This window comes from Nerophis lumbriciformis, linkage group LG03 (genome assembly GCF_033978685.3).
Source record: "Nerophis lumbriciformis linkage group LG03, RoL_Nlum_v2.1, whole genome shotgun sequence".
NCBI lineage: Eukaryota > Metazoa > Chordata > Actinopteri > Syngnathiformes > Syngnathidae > Nerophis > Nerophis lumbriciformis.
The window spans coordinates 9,048,063-9,069,889 of record NC_084550.2 but is presented as its reverse complement, the minus strand read 5'-3'; the positions used below and the strand labels follow the sequence as shown (position 1 = coordinate 9,069,889).

General features: G+C 43.2%; 1 protein-coding gene across 4 annotated transcripts in view; it reads right to left on the bottom strand.

The window, feature by feature from the left end:
- The window catches only part of LOC133578710 (ubiquitin-associated protein 2-like), a 56,099-nt gene that overhangs the window by 20,947 nt on the left and 13,325 nt on the right, over nucleotides 1–21,827 (bottom strand). For 3 of the 4 annotated variants that reach the window (XM_061933169.1, XM_061933192.1, XM_061933176.1), the window contains exons 6-16: nucleotides 21,226–21,303; nucleotides 8,330–8,390; nucleotides 8,053–8,141; nucleotides 7,214–7,266; nucleotides 4,571–4,635; nucleotides 4,283–4,490; nucleotides 3,950–4,208; nucleotides 3,743–3,880; nucleotides 3,535–3,671; nucleotides 1,906–2,126; nucleotides 10–259 (exon numbers count right to left, since the gene is read on the bottom strand). In XM_061933169.1, coding sequence (XP_061789153.1) covers nucleotides 10–259; nucleotides 1,906–2,126; nucleotides 3,535–3,671; nucleotides 3,743–3,880; nucleotides 3,950–4,208; nucleotides 4,283–4,490; nucleotides 4,571–4,635; nucleotides 7,214–7,266; nucleotides 8,053–8,141; nucleotides 8,330–8,390; nucleotides 21,226–21,303 — 1,559 coding nt within the window. The remainder of the gene's footprint in view (nucleotides 1–9; nucleotides 260–1,905; nucleotides 2,127–3,534; nucleotides 3,672–3,742; nucleotides 3,881–3,949; nucleotides 4,209–4,282; nucleotides 4,491–4,570; nucleotides 4,636–7,213; nucleotides 7,267–8,052; nucleotides 8,142–8,329; nucleotides 8,391–21,225; nucleotides 21,304–21,827) is intronic. The other variant, XM_061933184.1, reaches the window with a different exon arrangement.

Here is a 21,827-nt window from a genome sequence, read left to right as displayed (position 1 = left end):
GTTCCTTACGGTGAGAGGTGCAGCAGCAGATACAGGGTTGTCTTTGTTCTGAGAGAAGGCCAGGTGTGGCGGCAGGGATCGGGGTCCGCCGCTCTCTACACGCTTGCTAGGTGTCGTAGCTGCGGTGGAGGGCGGTGCGGCCGACCCAGGGAGACCCAGGGAGGGAGAGGGCGTGGCACTGGGTAAGCCCAAGGATGGTGAGGGGAAGCTGGACTCCGCCACAGCAGAAGGAAGAGGGGGCTGGGTGCTCATGTGTTCGCTGTTTAAGCAAAAGACACAAGAAAACATTGTAAAATTCCACAATTTACAGTAGTACCCGCCTATTCACAGGAATTACCAGCCAAGACCCTTGGTGAATAGTAAAATACAGCTCACCCGATGAACTCACCCACAAAAGTTAAGTTAAAGTACCAATGATTGTCACACACACACTAGGTGTGGCGAAATTATTCTCTGCATTTGACCCATCACCCTTGATCACCCCCTGGGAGGTGAGGGGAGCAGTGGGCAGCAGCGGTGGCCGCACCCAGGAATCATTTTTGGTGATTTAACCCCCAATTCCAACCCTTGATGCTGAGTGCCAAGCAGGGAGGTAATGGCTCCCATTTTTATAGTCTTTGGTATGAATCGGCCGGGGTTTGAACTCACAACCTACCGATCTCAGGGCGGACACTCTATTTAGTGGTCAATTGTACGGAATATGTACTGTACTGTGCAATCTACTAATAAAAGTTTCAATCAATCAATCCATCAATGCAGCCGGCTAATAATCAATGTCTAGAATTGTGTCCATGTTTAACAAAAATGTTTTATTATCATACAGTCACGTAAATAAAACTCAGTGCATCAGGGCAGACACTCTAACCACTAGGCCACTGAGTAGGAAATGCACATCGCCTAAATTCCGGACTATAAACCGCTACTTCTTTCCTACACTTATGGCTTACAAGACCAAGCGGCTCAATTAAAGGTTTTTCTTGGCTGACAGCAATAATAAAAATAGTTTTATCACATAAATCAAGCAAAAACACTGACAGATTGTTTTATTGTTTGCGCTAGGGCGCCATCATTTGGACAAATTTGCTCACTGCAAGTGCTGCAGTTCCCTTCAATTTATTGGTAGTGTTTTGGTTTTTTTTCAACCGTAATGCGGTTTACTCTTCTAGCCGTCCATAGCGTTCTACTCGTATGGATTCTTCATTCGCCACTCTAAGCAACATTTATATGTTTTACAGTATAACAAACTGTTAATACTTACTAAACTGTCCCATGTGGCTGTAGGAGGGTTTTAATGCATGTTTGTATGTGCTGTCATAATGTCATGACGCCAGCGTCGTTAGCATTAGCTAATATGCTAACACGTTTACGAGCGTCTGTGTTAGTAATTTGCAACGACATTCCTTTTGTATTGTTTTATTGCCACAAATTTAGCAGTAAATTCACCAAGATGCCACCGTGGAGTTATTGAGTTCGTTTAGCTGATTGGAGAGCTGGCTTCTTCAGTTAGTGGGTCCATGACGATGACTTGGTTTGTTTGATCAGTCGTTTCACTGCCATGCTACAGACATCGTTTGGAAACAAATTTAAGGTATGTAAATAAACATTTACAAAATCTTTCGTACCGGTGTATATCTGTGGCTTGTGCGGCTAATATTTGGAAAAATATTTGTTTCTTCTAAAATTTAGTGGGTGTGGCTTATACCCCGATGCCCTCTTTAGTTCGGAAAATACGGTACCCTTCTAAACCCCATAATATTATGATTACCAACTTAAAGTCAATTAGAAGGGTTTTCTGTGGGCAAATTTTCCTGCAAATAAAAAAATGCCCTTTTTATGTCGACTGAATGCAAAATCGCAGATCAGCCGGGATCTACTGTATGTGCAGGCTAGAAGAAAAGAACATACCTTACAGATCCTGGAGGCTTGGAAAACAGGCTGCCCTGTGGCTGCTGTGTGGGGGCAGTCAGGGCCACCGTAGGTGCTGAAACCTTTTCTCTGGATAACTCCTTCTGGGCCACATCCACTGTCCCGGTGCTAGTCTCGGAACCAAAATCCAGAGCTCCAAACTGAACATTAAGGCCCGAAATGTCGGCTGAGCCCGGCATCTCTACCGCTGAAGAAGGGATCTGAGGACCAGATTTAAGAGAGTGAGTGAAACCAGATCAACCAATTAAAAGTTTTAAGCATATTCTGTTACCATCATGAACGTGTATACAGTGGTAGCTCGTGATACAAGCAACTGATCTTACAAGTTTTCCGGGAAACGAGCTCTCTCTCTGCTAATTGTTATGCTTTAGATTGCGAGCTAAAATTCGAGTTACGAACCTTCACCCCTCTATTTGTGGTAGAGAATGCCACAGTGAACTTTACAAATTACATCGAGTCTTACACACGAGCAATGGTATACAACTAGAGATCAACGGAACTTTGTGTTTCAACAACTGGAACAAAAAAAAGAGTGAAAGAGACTGCTGGGAAGAGGCGAATTAAATGCAGTGAATTAAAGAAAGAAATCACAAAAACATGACCGTGTGTAGTGACGGAGGCAGATAATTAGATATATCCATATTTGTGTGTTACTTCTTTTAAACTATAGTCATATTACAAAACAGCTAGTGTTCTTTATTTGTTATCTTTTGGTTGTCTGCAAATACTGTGTGCCTACTTTTGAGAATGTGAAGGGGGGAGATCTTCTCTGCTTCTCGTCTAAAACCGACTTTAGATAATAAACAAAAAGGATCTGGAGTGAGCTGGGAGAAAGGGGGAGAAGTAATAAATTCCTTCTCTTATCTTTCCCTTTGCCCAGCTGTGGAGAAAGGGACAAGGAGGGTGGGGGCAAGAGAGACGAGATAAAAGAAGAAGTTTTGCCGTATGAAAAGTTAGACCATTTTTAGCAGTGCTGGTGAGCACTTCTGTACGGGTTTTGGTCTCAAGTTTATTTCCAAAGGCTTTGGAAATAAAATTACAAAATACCCATTCTGTCTCTGGTGGTTCTTCTACTCAGCTTTACGTGTCATAAAAGAGCTTGGGAGTGACCAGCAACTTGAATTCCCTGGGAGGAACAACTGGTCCAAACGCAACAGTAGTCAACTTGGTAAAGCAGTTTGAGTGTAGCTGTGCTGTGCTGGAGGAAAAAAACGTGTGCTGTGCAGGAGGAAAAAAACGGCAGCAGAGGATGTTAATATAATATCCAAATGACGGACATGAAAATATAGAGAAGCTGCTGATGGTGTATTTGACGGAGAAGCAGCTCAAAGGATATAGCACAGAAGTCTACTCTCCAAGATGAATGCTATGCATTTTTTGAAACTTCTGTAATTTTTTTGTAGTAAATTCTATTATATTGTTTTTCGCCTTCGTAACATCAGACAATGTTTATTAAGAGAACAGGAACACACCACAATGTATTCCACCAGCCATCCTCTAATTGTTTTGATACAGTGTATGCACCGCAAAAGTTACGACTCGGAATAAGTTATCACCATGGTGCGATATAATAAAACAATACTACAATAATAGCCATAATCAAGTCACCTTCGAGGGTGGTGGCACTCTGCGCTTCTGTGTCTTGAGCTGTCGAATGGGAGGCTCTGTGATGGGCGAATCCACTCCAGGCGGCTTCATTCCTGGAGAGGCCCCATCTCTTACAGGGAGGACTGAGGACTCATGACCTATAGAAGATGGAAGAAGATTTGCAGTTGTCCTCAAACCTTTAGCATATGGTGTTTTGATGCTGTCCTACCTGGTGGTGTGGGCACTTGAGGAGCATGTGAATGAGACAGAACCAGAGGCTCCGTGGAGGGAAGAATGGATGATTGTTGATGCCTCTGCACTAGCTGGCTGAGCACCGCTGATGGTTCTGGTTGAAGCTTCATCTCTACTACAGTGAAGAGGAAACATTTAATGCATAGAATAAAACCCTTGTTAAATAACTTTGATCGAAACTTACTCTGTAGGCCAGCAACAGGTCTGTCGTCCAGTCTCTGAGGTTTGATTTCCACCGGGGGCATGGAGGCAGGAGCTGGACTTGGTACCGCAGGCGGCACTGCATCTTTGGAAACGCTACCGTTGCTGGTGGGGGTGGCCGAAGTCTGACTCGCTCTCTGACCGAGTCGAGGCCCATTGAGCTGCTCTGCTGTCCTTGCGTCCGATGCGGGCGTCGGCTTTGGTGCGCTCAGAGCTCCAAAACCAGAGCCCAGGACCGAGGACTACAAGGGAAAACTAAAATTACTCGACTGTGACAAGTAAAAGTGTTGGTGGTTGAAGGAGCGGTTGTCTGTACCAGGGCAGCATGCGCGTAGGTGGTGCTCGCGGAGGCGGCGTGGGCGTAACTGTTGGCTGTAGCATGGGCGTAGCTGTGTGTTGCTGTGCGGCCATTGTGGTGGGAGTTGGTAAAAACTAGGCTTTGGCCCAAATCCTCAGGCCCATCAATTAGGTCTGACTCAACAGAACCCCCCCCAGACTTTGGCAGGAGACTGGCCAGGTCCACACTTGAAGGGAGAAATAAGACATTATCCAGATTTTTGTTTTTGTTTTTAAGTACATGTCAGAGGCCTGGGTCGGTCCTCACTTGTGTCCAGGTCGGTTGTGGTTTCCTGGAGTGGAAGAGGAAGTGAATACTTTGGTCTCTGACAACTGTGGACAAGGAAAGACAAATGTTTAAAAAAAAAGCAAGGTGGGCTGACAAACCTTCACAATGAGAAGAAAATACAAATGTACGGTAGTAAATGATCAGAATGTATCCTTCAAAATACGGCTGTACCAGAAAAAAATGCAATCCTGATTCATACCAATTTCTTAACGTTTATGTCATCACAAAAAATCTGCCATTTTACTCAAGCCGAATTGCCATTAGCACAACGAACAACACTTCCTCCTCACTCTCACCGTCTACTTTTAAGCCGTTGACTTTGCTGTTCTGGCCGGCGAAGTTCGCTGGTTATCGTTCATCATTTTAATTTTCCTGATGGAACTCTCCTGAAGGAATCAATAAAGTACTATCTATCTATCTATCTATCAGCTCACGGGAGAAGCGATTGCCTTAATTGACTTTTTTTTTTATTTTTTTTTTATAAATTCTACTGCAAAACTTTTCCCATGTGGCAACTACAATGTCTTACCATCTAACACATAACCAAGTCCCTCAAAAATTGTGTAAGGTAAAAAAAAAAAAAAAGGTGTAGCCAGCAAACCTGCTCGTCTGCAACACACCGAAGCAGTAGTAAAAACAAAAAAAAAGCAGCCATGGATGTGAAAATATCAAAATGGTGGACATTTAGCCATAACAATATAGAGATCCTGTTGGTGGTGTTTGAAGGAGAACCAGCTCAAATGAGATACCGTAGAAGTCAGCTCTCCAAGGGAAATGTTGTACATTATTATACATTACATCATAAAACTACAGTAGTGGTTCGGAATACATTCTAATGCAGTGTTTTTCAACCTTTTTTGAGCCAAGGCACATTTTTTGCGCTGATAAAATCCAGAGGCACACCACCAGCAGAAATCATTAAAAAACGAAACTCAGTTGACAGTATGCATCAATATAGCTCTTGTCTCAAAGTAGGTGTACTGTCACGACCTGTCACATCACGCCGTGATTTATTTTGGGTTTTTTGCTGTCTTCCTGTGTGTAGTGTTTGAGTTCTTGTCTTGCGCTCCTATTTTGGTGTCTTTTTCTCTTTTTTTGGTATTTTCCTGTAGCAGTTTCATGTCTTCCTTTGAGCGATATTTCCCGCATCTACTTTGTTTTAGCAATCAAGAATATTTCAGTTGTTTTTATCCTTCTTTGTGTGGACGTTGTTGATTGTCATGTCATGTTCGGATGTACTTTGTGGACGCCATCTTTGCTCCACATTCTGTTTTTGTTTACTTTGTGGCCAGTTCAGTTTTAGTTTTGTTCTGCATAGCCTTCCCTAAGCTTCAATGCCTTTTCTAAGGGGCACTCACCGTTTGTTTATGTTTGGTTTAAGCATTAGACACCTTTTTACTTGCACGCTGCCTCTCGCTGTTTACGACAGCTATAAAGCAAATAGCTACCGGCTGCCACCTACTGATATGGAAGAGTATTACACGGTTAGTATGCCGAGCTCTAGACAGTACCGACACTCAACAACAACACATCATTTGCAGACTATAGTTACTGGTTTGCAAAACATATTTTTAACCCAAATAGGTAAAATGACATCATCTCCCACGGCACACCAGACTGTATCTCACGGCACACTAGTGTGCCGTGGCACAGTGGTTGAAAAACACTGTTCTAATGTATTGTTTTATTATCTAAAAATTAGTTTTCGATTTAAAACAGGTGTTTTCAGGGAAGCCAAGCACTGATTAAATTAATTTCAATGGGTGACGCGGTTTCGCAATTCAAGTTTTTCACCAATTAAACTTGTATCCTGAGGTACCATTATGTGTCTAAACTATGCATATTTTGGCTGTATTACATTTACATAAAGCTAAATTTTATTAGGGATGGACAATATCTTGTTCAAGTCGATACCGACAACCTATTATGTTTTTTTTGGTTTTTTTAGATTTAACTGTAGTGTGTGTACAACTTTCTTTTCGGCTGGCTTTGGGGCAATTTCTTCTGTCGTAGCGATGCTGTCATTTTAAGCGGCTAATAAGGTTTAATGTGTTTAAGCTTGATTTTTTTTCCATCCATCATCCAACCATTTTCTACTGCTCATCTCTTTCCGGGTCAAGGGGGGGTGAAGCTTATCTCAGGTGTACTCGGGCGGAAGACAGGGTGCCCCCTGGACAAGTCCCCACCTCATCGCAGGGCCAATACAGATAGACAAGCTTTTCCTCTCCGTGTGTAATGTTTGCAAAACATTAGTTCACATAAAATGACGTCCTCTAAAACAGTGAAGAAGTCCCCCACGATCGACGGTATGTTTGTGGGAACGTTTACAACAGGCGGTTGACAGCAAAAGCAGGAGAAAAGGAGCGCCCTAACCCACCTACAGCACAGTATGGGTAATCTCGCCTCAGTTATCAGAGCTATATTTTATATGTATATTTAACATATAAACACCAGACTTTCAATTAGTCCTCTGAAGTAGGAGTGTAGTCACAAAGACGGCGTCGGTTAATTGTGTTGTGTGTACAAAATCAAATCAACCAGTTAGTAACTGCCTTAATCACGTTTTTTGACAACCCAAACAAAAACACAATCGAACATATGGGTAAAGTCAGCCATACTCACGTCTTCATTCCATTCTTCTGAATTCCAGTCTTCTGGGTTGCCTCCCCATGTTGCTGAAAAAAAACCCATCAAAGTAGCAGTCATCTCAATGATGCACTGTAAGCTGAATTTCACTTATCAGTGACACAAGGACAGAAATTCAACTTCTGCAATACAAAGTGTCTTAGGCTCCAAGAATAAGCCATTTTCTCACAAAAGGTAGTAAACGGGCACTATGTCCTTAGAGCGTATCCCACGTCACCCTACACACTGAGATATGCACCCAATAAAAACAATTCATCTTAGACTATAGTTGAGGGCTCCAGCTATCCATTATTTTAGTAATCTATCGATTAGTTTGTTTGATCAATCGGATAAAATGCACTTTTAGCCTAATGCATATTTAAGGGAACATAGCTGAAATAAGATTTACCTTTTATTGGCCTTCTAGTTATTTATCTTCTTGTACACTTTATTTACTTGTACCTTCTATTTCTTCATGTACCTTCAATTTACCCTTTTTACCTTATCAGATTTTATAAGTTAGTTATGAACGGCGTGGCGCTAATTGGGAGAGTGGCCGTGCCAGCAACCTAAGGGTTCCTGGTTCAATCCCCACCTACTAGGGGTCTTGCATGGCAGCTCCCTCCATCAGTGTGTGAATGTGTGTGTGAATGGGTGAATGTGGAAATAGTGTCAAAGCGCTTTGAGTACCTTGAAGGTAGAAAAGCGCTTTACAAGTACAGTATAACCCATTTACCATTTATACTCATTTAACAACTATATAATTCAAAGCTTTTTTTCCTAATTATATCAATCATGTTGATCAATTAATTGTTGCTATAGTCCATGTTTCTTACCAGTTGCCTCAGCAGGCTCGTTAGCGTCGCCTTCCCAAGTTTCGTGGCGACCAGCAGCGTTGGCGCCGTACTCGGCAGGGTTAAAGGTGCTGAGAATATGAAAAATGATGCAAATATGAGCAAATGGAGGGAACGTGTTACTGCTGATAAGCAAATTTTCCTGGGAGGTTCAGACTTTCTTGTCTACACGTATACTTTTAAGACATGTGCTTGTAATAAACATCACTACCTCCATTAGTCATCCATGGGAATAAAAACAATAAACGCATGTTCTTACCCCATTCCCTGGGAGAACCTGTTGCCCATAGCTGCTCTTCCTCTGCCTCTACCACCTGCCCCTGAGAACAAAATCAATCTGTGATATTTTCTCACCGGTTGCTATTGTACTTTCATTTTATATATGTATGTAAGGGGAGTCAAATCGATTTTCAAATAATCGTGATTTGTAACGATTAAAAAAAATAGATTAAAACATATTTTATATATACGGTATATATACATATTTTATATATACGGTATATATATATATATATATATATATATATATATATATATATATATATATTTCTTATTGCATTTGACTTTATTAAATGTTTGGGTAGAATTTTATCAAACAAAATCAGTTTTAATAATATAGAAATTTATCAAAGCTGTTTATTGTATGGGGGAATGTAGTCAATCACAAAACTGGCACCCAGTGTTAATAAAAATGTATTGATTTTTAATCGAAAATGTTTTTAAATCAATCGATTCTGAATCGAACAACGTAGTATCCAAAGATTCACAGCCCTAATGTATACATACAAAGTTTAAAGAAAAGTGACATATGGTGCCATTCTTGTAAATGGTGACTAATAAATCAACTTGTGTTGCAGGCAAACGTGGTAAGTAACGCGCTACATTTACTCCGTTACACTTACCTAAACTTTTTGTAAAATTGTTTAACATATTTTTCACTTTTACTTAAGTGTTTTTGTAAAGAAAAAACGCTAATTTTACTCCGTTATATTGAGTTTTATTCCGTTCTTTACATTTATTTATATCACAATTATTTATAATCTATTGATTAAGGCTGGTTAAAGATGTATTCATTTGTCTGCAAGCCTTCTTATGGCAGGCACTGTCACATGACTTGATTTCACTAATCAAACGTAAGCACTAGTAATGTTTGATTCCATTTCACCGATCAAACGGAGCCTGGCAGTCACATGACTCCGTTTCACCAATGCAAAGTATACACTAGTGACGTTTAAAACCATTTCACCAATCAAACGGAGACTGGCAAGGAATAACAAGCAGAGTCAAGGCCAGTTTTTGCTATGGGCATTACCAGTTTTCTAGACTACCACGACTCATTTCCATTAGTGGCCCTTTCTATATAGAGAAGGCAGCAGGCACATTTGCTCCAAGGTAAGGGCGGAAATTTGCCTGCCATTCTTTCTTTTTTTTTTTTTTTTTTTTTATTTTTTTTTTTTTATTTTTTTTTTAATGTCCTGTCCAGCTTCTCAGGCAAATCATATAGTTGATGTAGATGCCCATGTCGGCTGTTCAGATTTACTTTACAAAAGAGAAGTGTAGGATACTTCTCTTGTTGCCTTATTTGTATTTGACTTTATTAAATGTATTTATATTATCATTTAGTGCAGCCGGGCCGGAGCAGGAGGGGATAGAAAGAGAAAAAAAAAAAGAAGACAGAGGGGGAAATTGTGGGGACAAGAGGGGGATTAGACAGAGAGACAAAAACAACAACAGCAAACAACAACAACAACAACAACAACAACAATAGAGCAACATCAGCAAATATGACATGTACAAATATGATGGTAAAAGTAATAGCAAATAAGCAGTTAGCGAAAAATAAAAAATAATACAGAAATAACAATGAGCATTATTACACTACAAATGGATCAATACAAATACCAATAGAAATAGCGCTATTGATAATGAACAATACCAATAATTTACCTTTATTATCAACAATACAGTTGTTTAAATGCAACAATACATATACGTAATGATAACTTGAGATACGAAAGAATGCAGAAAAATGGAGGGGGAGAAAGAGAAGCAACCTACATTAACCTTGTAGATTGTTATAGTCACAATAGGTTAAGCTTTGTCAGTGTGCCATGTGTTACACCCAGTTTACCCTAGGGCAACAACGTTAATATATGTTTGATGAAACGTGATTATGTGCATGAGTGTAAGTATGCATATGTACTTGTATATGTACAGAATGTGTATATGTGTTTGTACAATGAATGTATATGTACAGAATGTGTATATGTGTTTGTACAGTGAATGTATATGTACAGTATGTGTATGTGTATGTTTGTATATTGAATGTGCGTGTGGATGTACGAACATTAGGTAGGTAAATATGTACTGTATTTGTGTATGTATGTGGGAGCGTAGGTACCTATGTACGTATGTGAGCATATGTGAATTTGCATGTACAATACATTCGACTCCCAGAGTGCGTGGGAGCCAGAGCACGGCCCCATCACCCCCGAGAGCCCAACCCACAAACAGGAGGCGTGGTGCCCAGGGAACCAGGGACCACCGCCCCCACGCAGCCAAGCCGGCCAGCGACAGGAACCCCATAGCCCGACCCACCGTACCGCCCACAAGGGCCAGCAGCAGGCCGCAGACAGACGCACCCGGCAGAGGACAGGGCACGAGAAAAGCAGGGGACAGCCAGACCCCAAGCCAGCGAGAGACCACACCCCACACGGGCAGAAAGGCGAGACGCCCCGCCCGAGGGACCCAGAGACTCCCCGCAACCGGACGGGAAGACCGCCCCCGCCCCACCGGCAACCGGGCCCCCACGAGCCCACCCCCCACCCCCGGAGAGCGCGGCGAGGCCAGCCCCCGGCCACCCCACCCAAACCGGCCGCCGCAGGACCACCCAGGCACAGGGCCACGGGAACTACCCACCCCACCCGCAGGGACCCCAACGATGGAGATGGAACAACCAGCAACCGCCCCGCCGAGCCCCCCCCCTGAGGGAGGGGAAAATTAAAAAATAATATTAATAAAATATATTAAAAAATAAATAAATTAATTAATTAATTAATTAATTAATTTTAAAAAAAAAAAAAAAAAAAAAAAAGAATTAAAAGAAGATCACAGACATGCTGACAAACAAGGTCACTACCCCAGCAACTGGCCGACTCGCAGCACCTCGGAATACCTTGCAGCACCAAGCTACCACAATAGACGCAGGGACTAGGCCCAACAGGCCCCAACCAAGACGGGCACCCGGAAGGGATGGACAGCGGGACCCAGGAGCTCCAGACACGCAGTTCGGATGCAGTAGCCTGTGGCGTCGACCCCCGTCTGACAGGCAGGCCCAGAGCGTACCCCCAGAAATATACATACATACATACATATATACATACACATACACACATACACGTATACATACCCACACATACACATATATACATATACATACACATATGTACACATACACATATATAAACATACATACATACACACACATATACATACATATACACAGTTCGTCAGCCCCGACAGCCATCACGCGCGCGCGCTGCCATCAGTCACAACATCAGCCACACCCCTGCACCAGACCCAGCAGCCACGGGCGCCCACACCACAAACAAACGGCAGCAGAAACAGCAGCCGCAATAACCCCAGACAGCCAGCACCAGCCAATCAAATCAAAGCGATCAAAAAAAAAACTGCGACCAGCAACCACACGCCACCAGGGCCACGGAGACCAGCCGGCGCCAGCTCGCCGGTCAGCCCGAACGCCAACACGCAAACAAGAGACACCAACCACCCCCCCAACCAAAAGGCCCCCCACCCCAACCCAAACCCGCACAAACACACCACCGCCCAAACAACCGAGACACAGCATCCAGACCAGACACGGGGGCTGCGCCGCCACCACACCAAGTCACCAACAGAGACCCCACAGCGCAAGGTCGGGCCACACGGGCACGGACCCCATCCAACAGGAAGTGAGACCCGCGCGACGCCACACACAAATAAATAATAAGATTAAAAAAAAAAAAAAATAAAAATAAAAATAAAATAAAATAAAATAAAATAAAATAAAATAAAAAATAAAATTAAAAAAAAAATAAAATAAAATAAAAATAAGTAAATAATAAAAATAAAAATAATAAATACATTAAAAATAAAAAAATAAATATATAACAATAATAAATGAATAAAAGCCTGGCAGGCCACCAGACCGCAGTCCCCGCCGGCCGACGAGGCAATGAGGGGTGCGCCGAACCCCAAACCCCCCATGCATGTGTACAAGGCCCCCAGAGTGTCTACTGTGTAGTTAAAATTAGGAGGTCAGCCGTTACAGCCGACCTCCAGTCCCTATTGATGTGTGTACTGTAGCGTGAGTGAGATATGTATGCTTGTGGGAACTAATAATGCGATTAAAATTGGGGGACATCAAGGTCATGGTGGGTCCCAACCAAACCAAGCCCCCCAAATCCTAAGTGTCTAATATGCAGCTAAGATTGAGGGATGGACGAGCAGGGGACAAGACAGGAGGACTGGAGCCCCATTGGAGGCATCCTCAACCCCCCGCCATGCCTCCCCGCAGGACAATCCCCAAAGTCCTATATATGTGTGACTGTGTGCGCTATAAGTAGGAGGAGTAGAGGGCCCGGACATCCCCCCAGTCCACGCGGCCGACAACCAGGAACTACGGCCAGGAGGCCGCCACCCCCCGCCACAGCCCGTGACCCACACCAGACCACTTTAACGTGACGCCACGCGAGCCCCTCCCCCCGCCAAACAAAGCCAGCCCCCGCCCGCCCCAACCCAACCCTGCAGAGCCCATACCGGCAACCAAACGCAGAGAAACCGCACAGCCCCCACGCCCAATGCAAACACCGCATCCCGGCCATCCACACAGCAACGTGCCCATACGAGTCCCGGCCAGGGGAAGGAGCCCCCCAACGGGGGAAGAAGCCAATGCATCCCGTCCGCCCGCCAGCCCCCAAACCAGCCGGCAAGCCAACGCCAGCCAGCCCCACAACCCCACAAGCGCACAGACACCAGCCACAGTCCCCCAGCCACTCCAACCCAACACAGCGATGCCAACCGCTGGTATCACCGCAGCAACCATCACCACCACCGCCCGTCCGCAGCGTAAACACCCGCGGCCGCCGAAACCAAAACAAAAAAGCGACCGACCCCGTAAACCACAACAACGCACACCCCCGGCTACCACCGAGGCCACCAACCCACCTACCCCAACTCATCCACAGCCAGGCCAATTGAGCCACCGGACATCCACACCCATGCACACACCTACACATTCATATACACATACATACACACATACATATATGCATATACATATACATACACATACACACATATACACACGCATGCATATACATATAAACATACACATCCACACATATATACACATTAATACACCCACACACATATACATAAGCCCACATATACACAAACACATACATACACAACACACACACAAAAATAAACCCTTTAAATAAAATAAAATAAATAAAAATAAATAAGAGGCCTGGTCGCCAACAGTGCCCAACGCCACCAAACCCCGCAGCCCCTCCCGCACGTCCAGGCCCCCCCCGCCCACCACCCACCAGGCATCCCATCCGGCAAAAAGCCATAAGGGCCCAGCCCTGCGCCCACAGCCGGCATGCCACGGCACCTCAGCAGACCCGGCGCCGCGATCAGCAATGCACACCGGGGCAGCGACACATACATATGTACCTACATACATACACACAGATTTCACCATTCTTCTGCCATTCTTTCTAAAACGAATGCATAATATTCCTGCTTCTCCTAAATCCGCCTCTTGTGCAGGTTATTAAACACTTCTACCCATCTCACCCACGGGCCAGAACATTTCCACCTTGGTTTTATAGGGCTTGAAAGTGTGACGTGAAAACGCATTGCATTGTGGGTCTTGCTGGCCTCTGATTGACCTACTCAGTGGCCTAGTGGTTAGAGTGTCCGTCCTGAGATCGGTAGGTTGGGAGTTCAAATCCCGGCCGAGTCATACCAAAGACTATAAAAAAATGGGACCCATTACCTCCCTGCTTGGCACTCAGCATCAAGGGTTGGAATTGGGGGTTAAATCACCAAAATGATTCCCGGGCGCAGCCACCGCTGCTGCCCACTGCTCCCCTCACCTCCCAGGGGGTGATCAAGGGTGATGGGTCAAATGCAGAGAATAATTTCGCCACACCTAGTGTGTGTGTGACAATCATTGGTACTTTAACTTTAACTTTATTAGCTTATTTACATGGCCAAATGCAAGACTCTGTGCTTAACTTTAGTTTTTTATTTTATTTAACAAGTTTAAGACGTAGTGCGAACGTGAGGCATCATTAACTGGCAGAATCGGGGTCATGATCGCTTTCGGGGGAAAAAAAGGATTTGGTGAGATTTTTCTCATTTCCAGCGTGAAAGCAAAGCCGAAAGAAGTCGGGTTATAAAGCTAATAAAGAGACGGCGAATAGCCTGGATAGCAGCCGAGAGACAATCAAACTTCTCTTTTAACGCCCTCATCTGGTACATATTGGTGTGTTCACTAAAGTTATGTTATGTTAATTATCTGCAGATATTAGAATGGTAAAAAAAAAAACTCGTAGGTAAACTACAAAACAGTTTACTGCAAGACTCTTATTTTTTGCTCCATAGAGTAGTTTGTTAGCTTTCGTCAAGGATTTTTCAAGCATGGTTATTAGATCCTGTGATGAAGAATTTGTGCTATTGGTGTTTATATACTGTATTCAGGGGCAGTAGCTAGAATGTATGTGCCCCCTGAAAGAATATTGGTGAGGGCTCCTTTACCCCATTCATTGCCTGTGTGTAAGGCAGTATGGGCCTTGGCGGGCTGTGAGCCCTTAGAATTTATAATCTTTCCCTCTTGTACGACAGCACTGACTGCATTTCATTTATGTATCTTGTTATTTCTCTGTTCTTGTTACCTTTTTGTATTTAAGAGTTGGTGGTGGGGTGTGGGGGGTGGGGTAGTGCCAAGGGATGGTTTGTTTAAGGCGTAAATCTAGCCAGGACCACCTTTGAGCGGTGTCAAAATGTTCCCAAAGAAGACAGTTTATTATGTGACATGACGCCAGCACATCCCGGCTGTTTGAGAGAACTGGTTAACAGTAACCTAAAAACAACTGACTAAAATAGTGTGCTTTTTGTATGTCTTTGATGATCATAATAACCTCAAGTGTCATTTAAACACATTAAAACATTACCCACAACTCCAAATAGCAGTGGAAAGTACTTATCTGTTAGATCCTAAGCTTGAAAGTTACTAACACTAGCTTATTAGCTTGTAGCATTCTCTGCGACTACTGTATTTACATTTCCAACAACAACAACAACAATAAGCTGAAATGACCACAATTGCCCCCCAGTGTACAAAAGGCACACTTCGTATAGCCAACAGTCACAGAGTTAGAGCACGGAAACTTGCACTTCACATGTACCGTATTTTCCGCACTATAAGGCGCACCTAAAAACCACAAATTTTCTCAAAAGCTGACAGTGCGCCTTATAACCCGGTGCGCTTTATATATGGATAAATATTAAGATTCATTTTCATAAAGTTTCGGTCTCGCAACTTCGGTAAACAGCCGCCATCTTTTTTCCCCGTAGAAGAAGCGCGCGGTGCATGCTGGGATATGTGACGTTTCATTTCCATTTGTGTGTTTATGTAAAGACCCCAAAATGGCTCCTATTAAGTGTGTTGTCTGTCTAATTATAAATAATGCAGACGAGGCGTGTTAACTGAGTTCTCAACGTTTACTCACAGCGTGCTCATAACCACATTCTAACTGCCAGCACATACAACAACGCTTCTCAGGGCTACCGCGCATGCTCGTCACTATCGTTGCATGCTGGGTAGTGTAGTTGTTATATTTGCTAGCTCATAACATCACATTAAGAGACACGCTTACGCGCTTAATTCAATACTCGCCGTCATTCCGGGTGGATTGACAAAAGACCTCCAGCCGCTAGATATTGGTGTCAACAGGGCATTCGAAGCTAGACTGCTAACTGCGTGGGAACAGTGGATGACAGAAGGCGAACACACGTGACGTTCACCAAGACAGGGAGGCAGGGAGACAGCGCCAGACGACATTTTGGATCCCACATTCGCCCAACTTTTCAATTCGGACAACGAAGGAGAATAATTCGAGGGATTTATGAATGAAGAATAACTTCAGAAAGTGAGCGTTATGTTTATTTTGTGTGTTGTGACATTAACGTTCGAGCAACATTATGTTGCTATTGCTCTGCACTATTTTGAATTTTACTATGTTTGTGATTGCACATTTGCGTACATTTTGGGAGTGAACAGAGTTGTTAGAACGCTGGTTTTTAATATATTATTAAAGTTTGACTGACCTATCTGACTGTTTTTTTTGACATTCCTTTAGCGCAGTTAGATGCGGCTTACAACACCGGGCGGCTTATAGGTGGACAAAGTTTTGAAATATGCCGTTCATTGAAGGCGCGGCTTTTAACCCAGGGCGCCTTATGGTGCGGAAAATACGGTACTGTAGATGTGAAAATAAAAGAAACTGAATTATTTGACAAATCAAGACTAATTTGGTGGATAGAAAACATACCGCCTTTAAAGAGACATGACGTCAGACAAGGCAGCACAAATCTTTAAAACCGGTAATTACCGTATTTTTCGGACTATAAGTCGCAGTTTTTTTTCATAGTTTGGCCGGGGGGTGCGACTTATACTCAGGAGCGACTTGTGTGTGAAATTATTAACACATTACCGTAAAATATCAAATATTATTTAGCTCATTCACGTAAGAAACTAGACGTATAAGATTTCATCGGATTTAGCGATTAGGAGTGACAGATTGTTTGGTAAACGTATAGCATGTTCTATATGTTATAGTTATTTGAATGACTCTTACCATAATATGTTACGTTAACATACCAGTTGGTTATTTATGCCTCATATAACGTACACTTATTCAGCCTGTTGTTCACTATTCTTTATTTATTTTAAATTGCCTTTCAAATGTCTATTCTTGTTGTTGGGTTTTATCAAATAAATGTCCCCCAAAAATGTGACTTATACTTCACTGCGACTTATGTTTTTTCCTTCTTTATTATGCATTTTCGGCCGGTGCGACTTATACTCCGGAGCGACTTATAGTCTGAAAAATACGGTAATTTTTGGGTACTCTATCCACCTCTGGTTGCAGGGCACGCCTAAGTACTCGACTAAGTAATAACCTACATGTTTAGGAGGAGGTGAAGGGCCACAACTATATTAGAACACATATCCACTGAACCTCAATAGGTGGCAGCTGTGAGGACTAAGCTGATTCCACAAATGTTGAGTGCCAAAATACTTGGAAGGCTTGCCGACACAAATAGATGTTACACGCTATGTTAGTTCTCCAAACATGTGACGCAATCCACCAAAGACCAAGCTTGGTGAAAACACAAAACTATACTTGCTCATATATCAAAAGACAAATCTTCACGCAAGCACACATTCTCTAATAAATTAAGCTGCTTACACATTTGTATTACAGACAAAATATTTAAGAATTAACAGGGGAAATGGCGATGTGGTTGTGGTTAGGGCGCTGGTCACCATGACATCGCACAATTTCCTATGATTTCATTTTTTTTTAAAAAGGCTCAAACAATGTATACCGTATTTTTCGGACTATAAGTCGCAGTTTTTTTCCCCCCAGAGTTTGGCCGGGGGTGCGACTTATACTCAGAAGCGACGTATGTGTGAAATTATTAACACATTAGCGTAAAATATCAAATAATATTATTTAGCTCATTCATGTAAGAGACTAGACGTATAAGATTTCATGGGATTTAGCGATTAAGAGTGACAGATTGTTTGGTAAACGTATAGCATGTTCTATATGTTATAGTTATTTGAATGACTCTTACCATAATATGTTACGTTAACATACCAGGCACGTTCTGAGTTGGTTATTTATGCCTCATATAACGTACACTTATTCAGCCTGTTGTTCACTATTCTTTATTTATTTTAAATAGCCTTTCAAATGTCTATTCTTGGTGTTGGCTTTTATCAAATACATTTCCCCAAAAAATGCGACTTGTATATGTTTTTTTCCTTCTTTATTATGCATTTTCGGCCGGTGCGACTTATACTCCGGAGCGACTTATACTCCGGAGCGACTTACACTCCGAAAAATACGGTACATACATTTAAAAACAAATATTAATTAGTATTAACATATTTTACATCGTTTTGCCATATTTTCATTTGTTGCTGCTTATTGTACAAAGTGCCTAGAGATTTTAATGACTTTTTATTAAAAACGACCAGCAACAAATCTAGCATCTTTTTCTGGTGTTACTATAGAATGTGCTCGTGTTTGGAGACTCTACTTCTGTCCCTCGATGTCCATGACAAAAGGTAAAGGTAAAGGTAAAGGGTTATACTTGTATAGCGCTTTTCTACCTTTTTTAAGGAACTCCAAAGCGCTTTGACACTATTTCCACATTCACCCATTCACACAAAAGAGACGAGCTGCAGCGACCATGATGTCACATTAAAAAGCCACCCCTGTCTTCTTAATATTGGCACATTTTGTAGATCACTGTCCACACATCCGTATCGCAGACATGCTGAATATGCTCCAGACAACCACGTGCATCTTGTTTACATCCTGTGCACATTACAAGCACGGAGACGCAAGACTTTGCACGGGAGGTAAAACCTGTTGGAATTGTGCCGGTTGTTAACATAAGATTGGCAATAAAAGTTAAAAATAGAGTTGAACTTTGTGTCACTTCTTCCGGAGGCTACAGTACATTATTATTTTAGTTTGTTTTCACGTTAAAAAACCCTTATTTTTCAAGGTGGGGCGGCGATTAACTTCAGTTACAATAAGGGGAACCCTGTTGCCTCACTCAGCACTGGAGTCTACTTGTAACCAGACCGAGAACCATCACTCAAGCGGTCACAGCCTGAAAGGAAATAATAGATTTTTAGATACATTACAATTCGGACATGAACGATTATAGAATCGATTACTAAACGTCAGTAATCGATAATCGATGTATTTATTGTAAATAAAGTAATGAACACAGTCTAAAATGTATCTGACCGCAGCGAGCCACCTCACCGAGAGATCCAACCAGCTCCTTTAAATTGGGTACTTAGACAAACTTTAATAATCCACAAGGGAAATTGTTATGGTTCTCATGGTACAGCTTTGCACACATTTTTATTAATTTAATAAATGTGGGATATAATTTAACTCTCTTATTCAAAATTATTATTTTTTTTTTTTTAAGTTGCAAGTGATAAACAATTATTTTTTGAAACGAAAAAAATTTAACCCATCCATCTTCTTCCGCTTATCCGAGGTCGGGGCGCGGGGGCAGCAGCCTAAGCAGGGAAGCCCAGACTTCCCTCTCCCCAGCCACTTCGTCCAGCTCTTCCTGTGGGACCCCGAAGCGTTCCCAGGCCAGCCGGGAGACATAGTCTTCCCAACGTGTCCTGGGTCTTCCCCGCGGCCTCCTACCGGTCGGAGGTGCGCTAAACACCTCCCTAGGGAGGCGTTCGGGTGGCATCCTGAACAGATGCCCGAACCACCTCATCTGGCTCCTCTCGATGTGGAGGAGCAGCGGCTTTACTTTGAGCTCCCCCCGGATGGCAGAGCTTCTCACCCTATCTCTAAGGGAGAGCCCCGCCACCCGGCGGAGGAAACTCATTTCGGGCGCTTGTACCCGTGATCTTGTCCTTTCGGTCATAACCCAAAGCTCATGACCATAGGTGAGGATGGGAACGTAGATCGACCGGTAAATTGAGAGCTTTGCCTTCCGGCTCAGCTCCTTCTTCACCACAACGGATCGATACAGCGTCCGCATTACTGAAGACGCCGCACCGATCCGCCTGTCGATCTCACGATCCACTCTTCCCTCACTCGTGAACAAGACTCCGAGGTACTTGAACTCCTCCACTTGGGGCAAGATCTCCTCCCCAACCCGGAGATGGCACTCCACCCTTTTCCGGGCGAGAACCATGGACTCGGACTTGGAGGTGCTGATTCTCATCCCAGTCGCTTCACACTCGGCTGCAAACCGATCCAGTGAGAGCTGAAGATCCTGGCCAGATGAAGCCATCAGGACCACATCATCTGTAAAAAGCAGAGACCTAATCCTGCAGCCACCAAACCAGATCCCCTCAACGCCTTGACTGCGCCTAGAAATTCTGTCCATAAAAGTTATGAACAGAATCGGTGACAAAGGGCAACCTTGGCGGAGTCCAACCCTCACTGGAAACGTGTCCGACTTACTGCCGGCAATGCGGACCAAGCTCTGGCACTGAGCATACAGGGAGCGGACTGCCACAATCAGACAGTCCGATACCCCATACTCTCTGAGCACTCCCCACAGGACTTCCCGAGGGACACGGTCGAATGCCTTCTCCAAGTCCACAAAACACATGTAGACTGGTTGGGCAAACTCCCATGCACCCTCAAGGACCCTGCCGAGAGTATAGAGCTGGTCCACAGTTCCACGACCAGGACGAAAACCACACTGTTCCTCCTGAAATTTAACCCTGCATAAATATATATGAATTAAAGATGCATCAATAATCAATTTTTAATCAAATCGTAGCTCCTGAATTGTAATTGTAATCGAATCGTGAGATGCCCAAAGATTCCCACCTCCAAGTTTGGTATGGTCCTAGGTTCTATGGACTGCGTCGACACTTGAACGCACGGCACTAGCAGAGCAAATGGACTAGTTTGCTTTAACTAGACCAAAAATGACAAGGGTGAACATGCTCTTCAAGAGGAAACAAAAAGTCACTTTAAAATCACACCATGTCGTCAAATTAGTCACAGGATTACTGCTGGCGAAAGATGATATGTTGGGCTGCCAGCACTCACGTGACTTAGAAAAAGCAAAATCATTGAGCTCACTGTCAAATTCAGAATCACTGCCAGCAGTAAGAACAAATACAGCGGAATTTGGTATTTTGATCTTTGATTTTTTTGCGACTGGCACATAAAATATCCACTGTATTATGAAATACTCTGACAAGACATGTCAGACAGAATTGCTAACAGTTGAGTCAACACATTTCATACAAAGATTGCGTGTCTGACTGTTTGCGACACTCACCTCTGCCACGCCCCCTGCGCCCACGGTCTCCTCCCCTTTCTCCAGGCGCAACATCAAAACCGTTCTCTTCAACACGACCTGGACAGGAGCAAAGAACAAAACGGTTAGTAAAATGGCCGAGAGAGACGCTACGCTGAAGATGTGAGGTTAATGCCACAAGTTATTGCATGCTCAATGAGTAATGAATCATCACCAGTAAAACAAATCCATCAACAAAGGTGTAACTATCATAATATACCAGAAATAGTCCACACCGTCAAGTCTAATATAGTCGCGAGGTCTATAATAGCAAACACCCACCGGGATCGCTGTTTAGCACCGGGTCAAAATGCATTAACAGCGGTGGCCGTAGGCAATCTGCTAATGTATCGTTTAAATCAACCTCACAAGATGACAGTAATTGCATTTGAAGTTCAGCACCCAGCAGATGTTGGTGTGTATGTTATGTGTTTAGACATGTCATAATGTTGTTGCAATGAACTCATCAGCTATATTAATGCTGACTCAGCAGTGTGCACACCAATTTGCTTGAGAACATATCTCTTCTTGTAGCGACTTAATCACTATTCTCATTGTATTTTGTTCAGTTCTGTTAGCGACTT